Raw genomic sequence first — 12,990 nt, forward strand, 5'->3', positions numbered from 1 at the left:
TGGTGTCAGTGGGTCAGACTCTTTTCTCACACAGCTTCTCTTCACATTCGAAAGGGAACTCATATTCACACAGGAAGCCTTTGAACACATGGAGAGAGAAAGGCAACGCCTGTCATCAGTCACAGCAGAGTAGGTGTATATGATCCGCTCACAATCACATGCTGCTAACAAGCTCCTTTCTGAACTGGGTGGACTGTGTTTGACAGCTGTCTGTCGGTTAACTGGCAAGGCAGAATGTCACGACGGGACCAGAGGTTTCGGCGAGGCACGAAAGGACGGTAAGAACTGAAATCTTTAGATACGCGTAAGAGTGAGCGAAAGGGGAGGAAGCGTATGAAAGAGTGAGTCAAAGGAAGAGAAAAAATTAATAGGGAAACTTCTAAACGTCTGCATGTATACTTCCTCAAACAGAAGTCTGCCAACAAAATAACACTTGAGGTTTATTTTTTTTGGAGGTTGTTTTTGCTCTAATGTTCACAATAACAAAAAAGCATGTTGGAGCACATTTCGCAAGTTACAAAAAAAATTATAATTTGTTTACTTTGTAAACATCCCTGTTCCTCAGGCCAAAACCTAAGAGTTAGCATTTAAAGTCTTTTATTTAGCATAAAGAAATATGTGAAACATCCAGCGTGACACAAGCAGTTTAAAAAAATCCTTTTAAGAGCTTTTTTTTTTTTTTTTAAAGGAAGTCCGACATACCAACGTACAGAACACGGAGGAAACGGTGGTAGGAGAAAACGTCATGAGGTTGTTAACATCTGACCGAGGTTCAGTTCTGACGTCATAACTTCTTTAGAGACACGAGAACAAAGGGGATTTTTATTGACAGGAAAACACTCAGGTGACCAAAGAGAAATGTGGAGAGATGGATGAGGGGGCGGGCAGTAGAAACAGCTGAACTGATTCCAGGTTTTCTTGCAACCAGATGCTTTAGCGGAATCGCAGATGTGGAGCTGGAAGGTTCCACATCCGCGGCCTGCAGCACAGTAACAAAGACAGGAGGTCGAAAATAAACCTGCAGCGGTCTGATGGCTTTATTGCTTAATTATTTCCTTAGCAATGAAGGAGAAGCGAATCTTGGTCTCTAGCAGCACGTCCTACAGTGCTGTCAGAAAAAAAGAGATCCCACATGTGAGGGTGTGCGCACTGAAGAAGCAATGTGTTGCTCTATCAGCAACAACAAAACGAGCTGTTTGGTGTTGTTAACAAAAACACAAAGGGAAAGAGCTGCCTATAGTTTTCTGTGACGAAATACTAAAACCACAACAAAAACGGCAGAATGAATCGTGGCTTTAAGTTGTTTTGCAAGACTTAAGATCACTTTAACATATTATGAAGAAAACCTTTAAAAGAAACTATTGTAGGAATTATGCTTTATTCTCAATATGACACAACCTTTTGCTATTCTTACAAAAATGGATTCAAAGCATTTACCGCATGAGGTTTGGGGAGAGGAAACATGGGCCAGTACTCAACCCAGGAAGTCACCTCCCACTCCGGCTGCAGTGTTGGAGAGATAAGGAAGCAGGGCCTTTATCGTACACACTATAGTATTATTCTGCTTTAGCAGGGTAACGATGGGTCTCACTGTAATCTGCAAACTTTAAAGGCCTGAAACTGAACATTGTGCTCTGCATTTAAGGAATGCATGCTATTTTAATTTTTAACAGCTGTGTTGTGCAATCTTGAGTGGGTGTGTCTCTATGGGGAACATTGTTTTTGTGAAAACATGTGACTAGTCTCTTTGCATGAATAGTCCTTTTTTGTAAAAACCAATATTAATGTCACCCCGGGCTGATTGTCATGGTGATGTCAGCATAGAAGTAAAGATAAGTGTATTTCCTTTGGGTGTATGCCTCTTTGTGACCAGATCATATTGTTAACCAACATAAGAGAAGAAATGAGTAGAGTATGAGTGGAATCGTATACTGCGTTCATAAAAAGGAGCTAAACAGAAAGCAATCTGTTGTCTCACAGACCTTGAAATGTGATACTCTTTGTGAGGATTTCAAGTCCCACATCTTCCATCCATGGTTAGGCTCATGTTACTTTGTCTGCGTATCTGAATCTTTTCTTTTTTTTGTTTTTTGCTCAGGTTTTGTTCCACTTTCTCACTCTGTTACGCCATATTCTCCCGTTTCCCTCTTGTCTCTGCAGGTGTTGTGAATGTGGCTGTATTCTGTCTCACTGGTACTATGAAAGAGAGGGGCAGCTGTATTGTAAAAAGCACTACTGGTGCCGTTATGGAGGACACTGCCACGGTTGCAAGGAGACCATTGCAACAGGACTCATAATGGTAATATTGAAATCACTCAAAATTTTAACCAAAAAAAAAAGATTCTGATGAAACTATCCCTCTGAACACAAATAATTCACAAGTTCCTCACTAAACTTTTTTTTAAAATAATCTTGGCTACAAAACTTTAGCATACATGGATTTCTAAGCTTATAAGATGAAAGCCTGATTAGCTGCCCTCTCTGTTGTCTGACTCACTTAGTCCAAAGCAGTCTGAACTGTCAGCAACAAATCAATTGGACTAGTTTAAAAATACCCCACTTATTGATCATTCAAAGCTTACTGCTGTTCAGACTAACAAGTTAAAAAGAGTTTTATATAATATTCAGAAACGGAATATGGAATACCAAATCTCAGCATGCTCCACCAATTATTCATAAATTCAAAGCCTTCCCGACTTTTGGTTTCCTCCTGATATGAAAGCATTTATTTTCTCTTTTGACTCTAAGCTAGAGGATATCCTCTGAAAACATCCTTTATGCAAGAATGAACAGAAACAGCTCGAGTGTTTCACAGTTCAGAGTGGCCCAAATAAATGCGTTCTGGTAAAACTGTATTATGTTTTTCATACACTACTGCCCTGCATATAAACAGGTTGCTGGAGAGCAAAAGTATCATCCTGAATGCTTCACTTGCATGAGCTGTGATATGGTCATTGGAGATGGAGACACCTACACGCTTATCGAACGCTCTAAGCTCTACTGGTAAGTAAGACTCTGAAAGGAAAAATGTAAAGAAGTCTTGTGTGTTAGCAAATGTGTAAGCTGGAGATGAATGAGTGAAATGGAAACAACCTCTTTCTGACAGATTTACAGTTATGTTAAAGGTTAGGGACTCTGGGTGGTCCTATGGAAATACTAAGTAGATCCCATGATTCAATAGCTTGTAAAACCACTTTTAGCAGCAGTTGAAGTAAATGTTCTCTGTATGACTTCATCGGTCTCATGTTATTTTGGAAAATTTCTTTCCAAAATTGCTTTAGTTAATTGAGGTTAGCAGGGATTTGTTTATGCACAGTTCTCTTAAGGTCCCACCAGAACATTTCTATCAGAGTAAGATCTGGACTTTTACTGGACACATTGAGTCGTTTCTTTTCAGCCAATCGGTTGTAGATTTTCCACAGTGCTTGAGATCATTGTCCTGTCCCAGTTTCGGCCAAGCCTAAGTTTATAGTCGACTCAATGACTGTCAGGTGACCAGGTCCTGTGGCTGCTAAATAAGCCCAAATCATCGCCCCTTGACAGCTGTTTTGAGACGTTTGTGTTGATATTCTGTTTTTGTTTTTTACAAACATTGTATGTGCATTATGGCCAAAGGATGCTAAATCAGAAGTCTTTTAGGTCTGTCCAAATGCCACTTTGCCAGCCTAAGCTATCCTACCATGTTCTTCTCTCAACACTTCCAAACAAGCCATACTTGTTCGTTTTTTTTTTTTGTTTTGTTTTGTTTTTTTTATAAACTGTACTGTTATGAACTTTAACCTTTTAACATGCTGAGCCCTGTGGATTCTGAGATGTGGCTCTTAAATTTCTACATTTTCACTGAGCATTGCACAGTCGACCTTGCAACAGAGGTTCTCTGCACTCTTGGGAAGACTGTAGCATTGTGAATGCTCCAGATATGCAAACTGTCCAAACTTCTGCTTTTATGGAGGTGCTTACATTTGCTGAAGATTGATTAATCAAGTGCATTTGATTAGCAGGACCTGATGTTTCATTTTAGTTCTTTTTGAAGCAATAAGGGTGTACTTAGTTTTTCACAGGAAACTGAGTACACTGTGTAAACCTTTTTTTTTTTTTTTTCTTCCCCCCCTTCAAGTCACTATAGTATTCATCTTTTGATTTGCCTCTGCAGTGGTCACTGCTATTGTCAGGGTGCTGTATCGGACGTGGAGCCAACTTCTCCAGTTACCAAGAGACCACACATGGTGGCGCTGGTCTCTTTCCCTCCACATGCAGTCGGACAACGAGGCCTGAGTGTAGTCATTGATTTTGGCAAAGACAAAAGTCCTCTTGTGACTGTGACAGAGTGAGTCTCTGAATTTAGCCATTAACAATTCTGACCCTCACGTCTCGCCCACCTATTCAATCACTGTCATTCTGTTCAGGCTGGACTCATCAGTCCTAAGCCCTGACCTGCTATCCTCTGTCCACACTGGTGATCAAGTATTGGAGGTTAACGGCATCCCAGTGCGCAATATTTCTCCAGAGGAGGTAGGCCTCAAACTACCCACTGCTTCAGTTATAACATCACAAGTTTAAGAGAGAAGAGACAAAAATGTCAACGTGACCATAATGTTAAATGTCCTTTCCACTAGATAAACCGTGTAATCCAGAACACAAGCAGACCACTGCAGCTGACCATTGAGCACAACCCACAGGCACCTCATGACCTCTTTCACTCGGACAGTCCCTCGGATAACATCTCTTGTCCTGAGCCCCCTGTCCGCAACAAACTATCTTCAACCCAGAAACTCCCAAGTCTGGAGGAAGAGCCAAGTCCCAGAGAAGAACCAGATGAGCAAAATAAACAAATTAGGATGAGACTCTCACCATCTCAGCACCAAGGGACCCCAGGAATCCGATCCAGAAACATTTCGTAAGTGATGTCAGCTGACAGCTTGCCTTAACTCAATACTCTCCCCTTTCTAAGTCTTTGTTTCTTTCTCAGGCGCAGCTGCAGTATAGATAAGTGCCCCGTGTCTCCTGGAATGCTGTCGCTTTTATCTCAAAAAAAAGAAATGGTTCGCTCAGAGTCTCTTCGAGTAGATCCAGGAGACCGGGCGCACCGCATCTTTAGACCTTCAGACCTCATCCACGGAGAAGTGCTGGGCAAGGGCTGCTTTGGACAGGCTGTCAAGGTGCCTTGCTGTTTCCATCATTTTGTTGCCTGACTGCAACTCGCTTTTAGTTGTAATGCTGATTTTAATCAGCAGCACTGTTATGAACTTATCTCTCTCTCTAAAGGTAACGCATCAGGAGACTGGGGAGGTCATGGTGATGAAAGAGTTGATACGCTTCGACGAAGAGACGCAGAAGACTTTTTTAAAGGAGGTAAGTGGTCGTGGGCGCAGAAAAGGCCTGAAGAGAGCATGACATGTTTAACCAGCATCCCTCTCAATTTGTACAGGTAAAGGTGATGCGCTGTTTGGACCATCCCAATGTTCTCAAGTTCATTGGGCTGTTTTATAAGGACAAGCGAATACATTTTGTCTCTGAATACATCCAGGGAGGAACTCTTCGAGAGACTATCATAAAAATGGTAGGTTAAACTAAGTTTTTATGTTTCTTCATGAGAACCATCAGCATACACAAACACAACATGGTGGTCATAATCTTTCTGTTGCAGGACAAGGATTTTCCCTGGAAAATTAGAGTTGGGTATGCTAAAGACATTGCAGCTGGGATGGTAAGTCTTTCAAGCCAATACTCTAAGAATAAAAAAAACTTTTATTGCAAAATTAAGCTGTTTTGGTAAAAAACTTGTCAAATATATATATCATCTCTCCTTCACAGGCTTATCTACACTCCATGAATGTTATCCACCGAGATCTAAACTCATACAACTGCCTGGTCAGAGAGGTGAACAGATGTTTTATAGCACACATGTCAAAAATTACAGTATCTTCCATTATATAGCTCCACTTCAAAAACTGCTTTGTTACTTGAATGTGTTACTTTATTTAAATCTGAAATTATATCAACAAAACAAGCAAAACTTTGGTCCAGATACATTTCTAATCCAATTCCAAGACTTGTTCTTATTATTCTGCCAATGGTGAAAGGAGATCAACAGTTCTTGAATGTTAATGAATTTTACTTATTAAAATTCATTATACATACCACTTTCAAATAAATAAAGACTTCACAGCTGATTGTTATAACTTCTTTACCCCTCTTTGGTTGTGTAGAACCAGTCTGTGGTGGTGGCAGATTTTGGACTAGCCAGGTTGGTAATGGAGGAGAGAAACCAGAGCAGAACATCTTCGCTTGAACGTCCGACAAAAGGGACGCTGTCAGAGCTCCGCAAGCATGACCGCAGGAAGCGGTATACTGTGGTAGGAAACCCCTACTGGATGGCGCCTGAGATGATCCACGGTGAGTACACAAGCTAGGACACTACTACTTATGTTGAGGGGTGATCAGATTCTGAATCAAGCTCCTAAACCTTCACGCCTTTCGTAACGTAGTTTGCAATAAACCTTTGGTGGGTGCAGATTTAAAAAAATACATGCGTATATTATTTCTTATGACAAAATGAAAATGGGATTCACAGGACATTTTCTAAATTCATTCAGGATTTATAAAAGCTGCTATCTTCAATATTAAACAGTGAAGATATTTAAATAATGGCCTGAGGATAAGTAGCTCCACATAATGAATGCAGAACCACTGAATATCCAGGACAGGCTAAGAATTTCTTCTTCATTTTCCTCCCAGGGAAAACCTATGATGAACGGGTAGACATCTTTTCCTTTGGCATCATGTTATGCGAGGTAAGAAAATCTGGACTGCTAAAAAGATTTCTGAAAATGCCACGTTTCTAAAACTTTTAACAGTTTTAAGGCTGAGTATGTCTCTGTCTTAAGATAATAGGGAGGGTGAGTGCAGATCCTGACTACCTTCCAAGAAGAAATGACTTTGGGCTGAATGTGGCAGGTTTCCTGCAGCAGTACCACCCTCCACAGTGCCCCTCTGCTTTCATGCCACTGGCTGTTCTCTGCTGTGACATGGACGCTGATAAACGGTAAGATTGCACCACAAGTAAATTAGATGGAGCTCAAGTATGTCTGTTGTTGACAATTATAAACTAATAGGCAAAGTCTTACCGTTTTTGTTTTTTCACCAGTACATACAGAAACAATAAATACTTTTCCAGCGTTCTTTTTGCTACCCAAACAGTGAATACTTCACTGAGTAATTCAGTAAATAATCTAGCTGCTGAATAGCCTACCAGTGGCGAAAAGTTTACATCAACTCATCATTGGCGTGAATGTCATAATGATTTTGGGGCTTTTATTAAATTCTTTGAACTTTTTCCAGGGTGAAATGATCGTACAGCACACATCTTTAATGTCTCTAAAAAAAACAAGAATCTATTCACACAAGGTCAAAAGTATACATACAAGTTGAAATGTATACATACTCGTATTTTAATAAGTGTTAAGAAGGTTCTACAGTGTTGATGCATGCTGAGTCATCCAGGTAAGTAAATCCTAAAAGGTCGATTCTGTTCATCTGAAACGTTTCGTGACAAGGTTCTACAGTGTCTTTTAACTTGACAAAGCCCAGCTCTAATAACGTCTCATGAGCAAACATGATCAACTACAACTGTTAGTTTCTCTTTAACAGCATAAAAACGATTGGTTTGGCAGCACTCATTGGTTTGATCAATACTCTAAACATTGGAAAAGATCAAAGCTCTAAGAAGGAAAATTGTAGATTCACAGAAGTTGGGAAGATCTCTTGAAGCCAACAACTGCAGATTCCACAATCCTCAACCTCATCCTCAAACAGCTGTACATCAGTACAAGTTATTCACATGTGTCACCAGTTTGCCAAAGAACACCCAAACTGTCACCCTCAGATGACAGGCATTTGATAACGATGTTCAAGAACAGCCCAGGAACTACCAAGGCTCAAGCATGAATTGGAAACAGCTGGAAAACCACCATCACTGTGGAGCGTGAAGCCAGTTTTACACCACCATGGACTTAGATGATGCCCACCAAGAAAGAAGCCCTTGCTCCAAAATAGACACCTTCAAGCTCAACTGAAATTTTCCCACATAGACTCGCCATGCCTTCTGGAGAAAAGTTTTATGGTCAGACGAGACAAAGATTGAGTTATCTGGCCACAATGCCAAGAGGTATGTTTGGAGGAGTAAAGGTGAGGCTTTCAAACCTGGGAACCCTGTACCAGCTGTCAAACATCGCAGTGGTAGCATCATTCTCTGGGGCTGTTTTGCTGCCAATAGTACTGGTACATTGCAAATAGTGGCCTTTCCAAAGCCTCAACCCAATTGAAAATGTTTGGACTATGCTTAAAGACCAGGTCAATGCCAGGAAACCAACCAATCGAAATCAACTCTACCAATTCTGCCAAGATGAGTGGTCAAATATTCAGCCAGAATTATGCCAGAAGCTTGTTGATGAGTAACAAAAAAGGGTTCCTTGAGGTTCAACTTGTTAAGGGATATTTAACTAAACATTAGTTTTGGGGTATGGATATATTTGAGCCTGTATTTATACTTTTGACCCTGTTTGGGCTACTTATTTTCAAAAAATTTTAATGTCATTAAAGATGTATGCTGTACCATCATTATACCCTGGACACAAAAGTAAATGATTAAAAGCCCATAATTACCATGGCATTTATGCACATGACCTCTGACAATATGTGGCAGAGCATCTTAAAACTTCTCATTAATGCAACTTTTGCCTTTCAGTCCGTCCTTTTTGAAGCTGGAGGGGTGGCTGGAGAACCTGCTGATGCACCTGGATATTGGTCTGCCTCTGCTCTCTGAGTTAGAGCAGCTCTGCAAAGCTTTTTGGCAGAATAATAACCACCAATGCTCTGAAAACACAAATAACCACACTGAGCCGAATCAATTTACTGAAAACAAAGACCAAAATGGCAGACTTGACAGCCACACAAACCACGAGCAGAACGCTCAGGCTGACCTTACTGTGAGGACTGGGTCAGAGGGTAGAAACCAGTCGTGCCGCAGGTCGATAAGCACAGACTCATGCAATCATGGCTCTGAAACCTATGAACACAGTAACCCTGCAGAACAACTAGGAGCCCGGCGTGAGCAGTCAAGACCAGTACCAGAGCAGTTAAACGGGTCCAGGAGGATATACAAAGCATTGTGGGACACATCTACAGAGGATGGCTCATTTCTTTGATTGATGACCAAGATGGGACACATCTACAAAGCCCAGTGTTAAAGGAATAAGACTGTTTGTGGAGACATTTGTGTCTTTTCAGTCAAGTAAATTAGTCATGAAACTGCATTTGTGAGAGGAATATGTAAATGTAGAATCATGCAAGATATTCAACATGCGAAGCAGTAAATATTTGTATGTTGCCCACATTGGTCTCATACTCCACTGTGAACCAGTATTTATGTGATTGCAGCTAGAGCCCTGCTGACACTGAGAATAGCAAATATCAAAATTGAAATTAACTGTTTCCATTTTTTTTTTTTTTTAATGGAAATGCACAAAAATAACTAAATTTTATTTAAATTCCATAAAAATTGTCAGTGGACAGATTAAGTAAAGACAATCCTTTTTTATAATTTACCTCGACTGTTTTTTTTGGGGGGGATTTTTGTTTTGTTGTTGTTGTTGTTGTTGTTGTTTTTGTTTTGTGTACTGCAGCTGGTCTTTACTTATTGGCCAACAACATAAGCTAAATCTGGTTGTTTACCATTTAGGCTCTAGTTTCACTTTTACCAAGAAGCTGTGGAACACATGTCACTTTATGTCGCCTTATGTATTTGCTGCGGAAAAGTGTCAAACCGAATCTAACCCAACTGAGGACATTAAAACGTCTACTGCTACTAAACTATAATTAAGAAAATAAAGAGATGCAAGTCAAAAATTTTAACTACGATGTAGCAAAGATTTATTTACCAAACATTACACAAAATTAAATATAAACTATTTAATATTTTAAAATGCTGACCTTATTAAAGACAAATTAGCCAGAATTATCAGCACGGTTCTTCTTAAAGGATTGCACGCATTTTTGTTATGATGGACTGTTTACACTCACCTTTTAGGTACACCCTTTTGCCTTAGTTCTTCATGGCATAGAGTCTGGAAACATTTCTCAGATCCACTCAACACACAGTTGCTGCAGATTTGTCGGCTGCATATCCATGATGTGGATCTCTCGTTCCACCGCATCTCAAAGGTGCTGTAATAGATTGGGATCTGGTGACTGTGGAGGCCACTTGAGTGCAAAGAAGTCATTGACATGTTCAAGAAACCAGTTTGAGATTATTTGAACTTTGGGACAAATGATCTCATTCTGCTGGAAGTTGTGCACTGCGGTCATAATTCAATATGAGTCTCCCCCATTTTTATTTTATTTATTTTTTAAGATATATTTCACAGTCACCTCAAGGAACTTTATATTGTAGGTTAAAACATCACAACATAAAAACCCTAAAGGGATAGAAATGGTCAGCAGCTGTACTAAGGTAGGCTGAGGTATTTAAATGATGCTCAGTTGGGGCCCGAAGTATCCCCTGCAACATGAATACATGCATCCTTGTATCACCATTGATACAAGGATGCATGTATTCATGCTTTCATGTTGTTTGGGTCAAAGTATGACCCCACCATACAAATGTTGCAGCAGAAATCGGGCACTGTTTTGTTTTGTTTTGTTGTTCAAATGCAGTGATCGTATGCAAACTGTAGTCTGTTTCCTGTTCTTAGCTGTGGCCTTCCAATTAAAGGTTCAACATGGTGTGCATTCAGAGATGCTTTTCTACATACCATGGTTTTAACAAGTGGCTATTTGAGTTACCATTGCCTTTCTATCTGCTTAAGCCAGTCTGCCCATTCTCTGACCTCTAGCATCAACAAGGCCTTTTCTCTCACAGATCTGCTGCTCACTGGATATTTTCTTTTCTTCCCTGACAATTCTTTGTAAACCCCAGACATAGGAAAATCCCATTTAAATGATCAGTTTCTGAAATACTCAGCTCATCCCATCTGTCAGTACCAACCATGCCATGTTCAAAATCACATTTGTTCCCTCTCTAATCTTAAATTGATTTGAAATTTAGCAGGACAACCTCCAAATTCTTCATATTAAATCTCTTAACAAATTTGAATAAATTATAATATAATCCCATGACCTAGCTAATATAAACTCACCCCCTGTAGGCTTGAGTGGGGGCCCTCTCTTGACAAAAACATTACTGTAGCCAACAAGGTGTCAGTCTGTAAATCAACCAGCAATATTTGAAAAATAAAGCAGCTCAATGATGTTCAGAGTTGACATTAAGAAATTTAGTCCAGAAATATATCGTGAAGACTTTTTAATCATTTGGAAGAAAAAGCTGAACAAACACTTACAGATTAGCCTCACGTGTTAGCATAAATTTAAATCCAATCGTTTTCCTGCTTGTTTATTGATTGATTTATTGTCTAAATGTGACTACTTTACTATATAACGACATGAATGTGTACACACTTACCAAAATATTTAACATACTTATACAAAAAAAGCCGTTAGGCTAGCTTAGTTAAACTGGCTAATCTTGACTAAATGTACCTAAATACAATAATATTAAAACATAAAAATGGCAGCAACTTTCAGACTCAAGCTTTCATGGTTGCCAAAAAAATTAAAAATGATTGCATAAATATAACTCAATAAGCACAGATAGCTAAGTAAGCTGAAGCGCTAACCTTGTTTACGTCTACAGTACTATACAGGTCTTTTTGGCTTCACAAAGATTAAACGAAGAGAATTTTATGGACTTTTAGTATTAAAACTGGGCTAGCCCACATGTGGTTGTGGACTTACTCCAGGGAGCATACTTACAAAACAACTACGGGTAGTAGAAAATCCACAACACTTACTGCTTTGATAGACTCCACTCTTCTTCATTGTAACACACTTTGAGCCACTCGATAGAAATGCTGGAAATTTTACTCACTACTTTTGTCAGATCTTTAATTATGGTATTATAATCTACTGCTAAGATAATGTTTCCTTCTTCTTTTTTTTCTTTTTTAAGGTTTCTCCTATAAATAGGAAGTTATTTGTATCTTATGCCACCTCAAGCTTGGATTGCCAGTCTTAAATACTCCAAACATATTTTTTGTGTAAAATTAACTCACTGTGGTCAGAGGTTTATAACAACTCATCATGTGCATAAATGTCATGGTAATTTTGAGCTTTTAGTGGTTTCTTTGAGCTTTCTATTTGCTATGTGGAAGGATTGTACATCATAGATTTTTAATGACTTAAATAAACAATGGGTCACAAATCAGAATTTAAACAGTATTTTCTATAATCCACACAGGTTTAGTTATACATAGAGCCTCAGATTGACCAATACTCCAAACAATGAGGAAGTCCATGGATCTCAGTGAAGATCTATGACGCTGTACTGTAGATTTACAGAAGTTGGGAAGAATTAAGAGTACCTTCTAATTCTTCAACTTTACCTCAAATCAACAGCTGGATGAATGAATCTTTAAAATATTGAGAAGTTCCACCTGGACAATGATCCCAAACACACATCAAAACTGGTTTTGGAAAGTAGGCTTACATCCAGCTTCTGGGAGGGCCTTTCCAAAGTACCAACCTCAATCCTATTGAAAATTTGTGAACGAAGTTTAAAATCTGTGTCTGTGACAGGAAACCAACTAATTTAAATGAACTTTACCAAAACTGATCAAATTTCCAGCCAGAATTGTGCTTGAAGCTTGTTTATAGCTACTAAAAGCATCTGGTTGAGGTGCAGCTTGCTAAGGGATATTTAACCAAATATTACATTTGACTTCTGTATGTATGCTTTTGACCCTCTGTGGATTAGAGAAAATGCAAAACACACTCAAACTTTTGCACGAAATTTGTGTTTTTTAAATATATTAAAGATTCACAATCATTCCATTAACATTATTATAATAATGATGATGATGATGATCGCTGAGCTGT

The 12,990-nt window shown here is 39.2% G+C and overlaps 1 protein-coding gene and 1 long non-coding RNA gene across 2 annotated transcripts; one reads left to right on the forward strand and one right to left on the reverse strand.

Annotated features, from left to right (window-relative positions):
* LOC146700360 (LIM domain kinase 1-like) lies at positions 1 to 9,912 on the forward strand. The gene is made up of 16 exons (XM_085470524.1): positions 1 to 129; positions 207 to 278; positions 2,161 to 2,299; positions 2,894 to 3,003; positions 4,154 to 4,327; positions 4,407 to 4,512; positions 4,617 to 4,897; positions 4,970 to 5,159; positions 5,266 to 5,352; positions 5,429 to 5,560; positions 5,648 to 5,707; positions 5,815 to 5,880; positions 6,210 to 6,396; positions 6,739 to 6,794; positions 6,888 to 7,045; positions 8,747 to 9,912. Exons 1-16 carry the CDS (start codon positions 89 to 91, stop codon positions 9,204 to 9,206), a joined length of 2,319 nt encoding a protein of 772 aa, XP_085326650.1. The 5' UTR covers positions 1 to 88; the 3' UTR covers positions 9,207 to 9,912.
* On the reverse strand, positions 9,651 to 12,179 carry LOC146700361 (uncharacterized). The gene is made up of 2 exons (XR_014922551.1): positions 11,907 to 12,179; positions 9,651 to 10,224 (listed from the first exon to the last, which is right to left on the reverse strand). It is a non-coding gene; the product is annotated as an uncharacterized LOC146700361 (long non-coding RNA).
* Positions 12,180 to 12,990: the final 811 nt, after the last annotated feature.

This window comes from Copadichromis virginalis, linkage group LG10 (genome assembly GCF_057382275.1).
Source record: "Copadichromis virginalis isolate Kocher_CV1m ecotype Utaka linkage group LG10, C_Virginalis_male_GT1.1, whole genome shotgun sequence".
Taxonomy (NCBI): Eukaryota; Metazoa; Chordata; class Actinopteri; order Cichliformes; family Cichlidae; genus Copadichromis; species Copadichromis virginalis.

What these genes read in the sequence shown, in the direction of transcription:
- LOC146700360 (XM_085470524.1), top strand. Translation starts at nt 89, where the DNA reads ATGGAGAGAGAAAGGCAACGCCTGTCATCAGTCACAGCAGA. An exon ending in GAACGCTCTAAGCTCTACTG is followed by an intron (nt 3,004 to 4,153) that starts GTAAGTAAGACT and finishes TTGCCTCTGCAG; the next exon opens with TGGTCACTGCTATTGTCAGG. An exon ending in AGAAGACTTTTTTAAAGGAG is followed by an intron (nt 5,353 to 5,428) that starts GTAAGTGGTCGT and finishes CAATTTGTACAG; the next exon opens with GTAAAGGTGATGCGCTGTTT.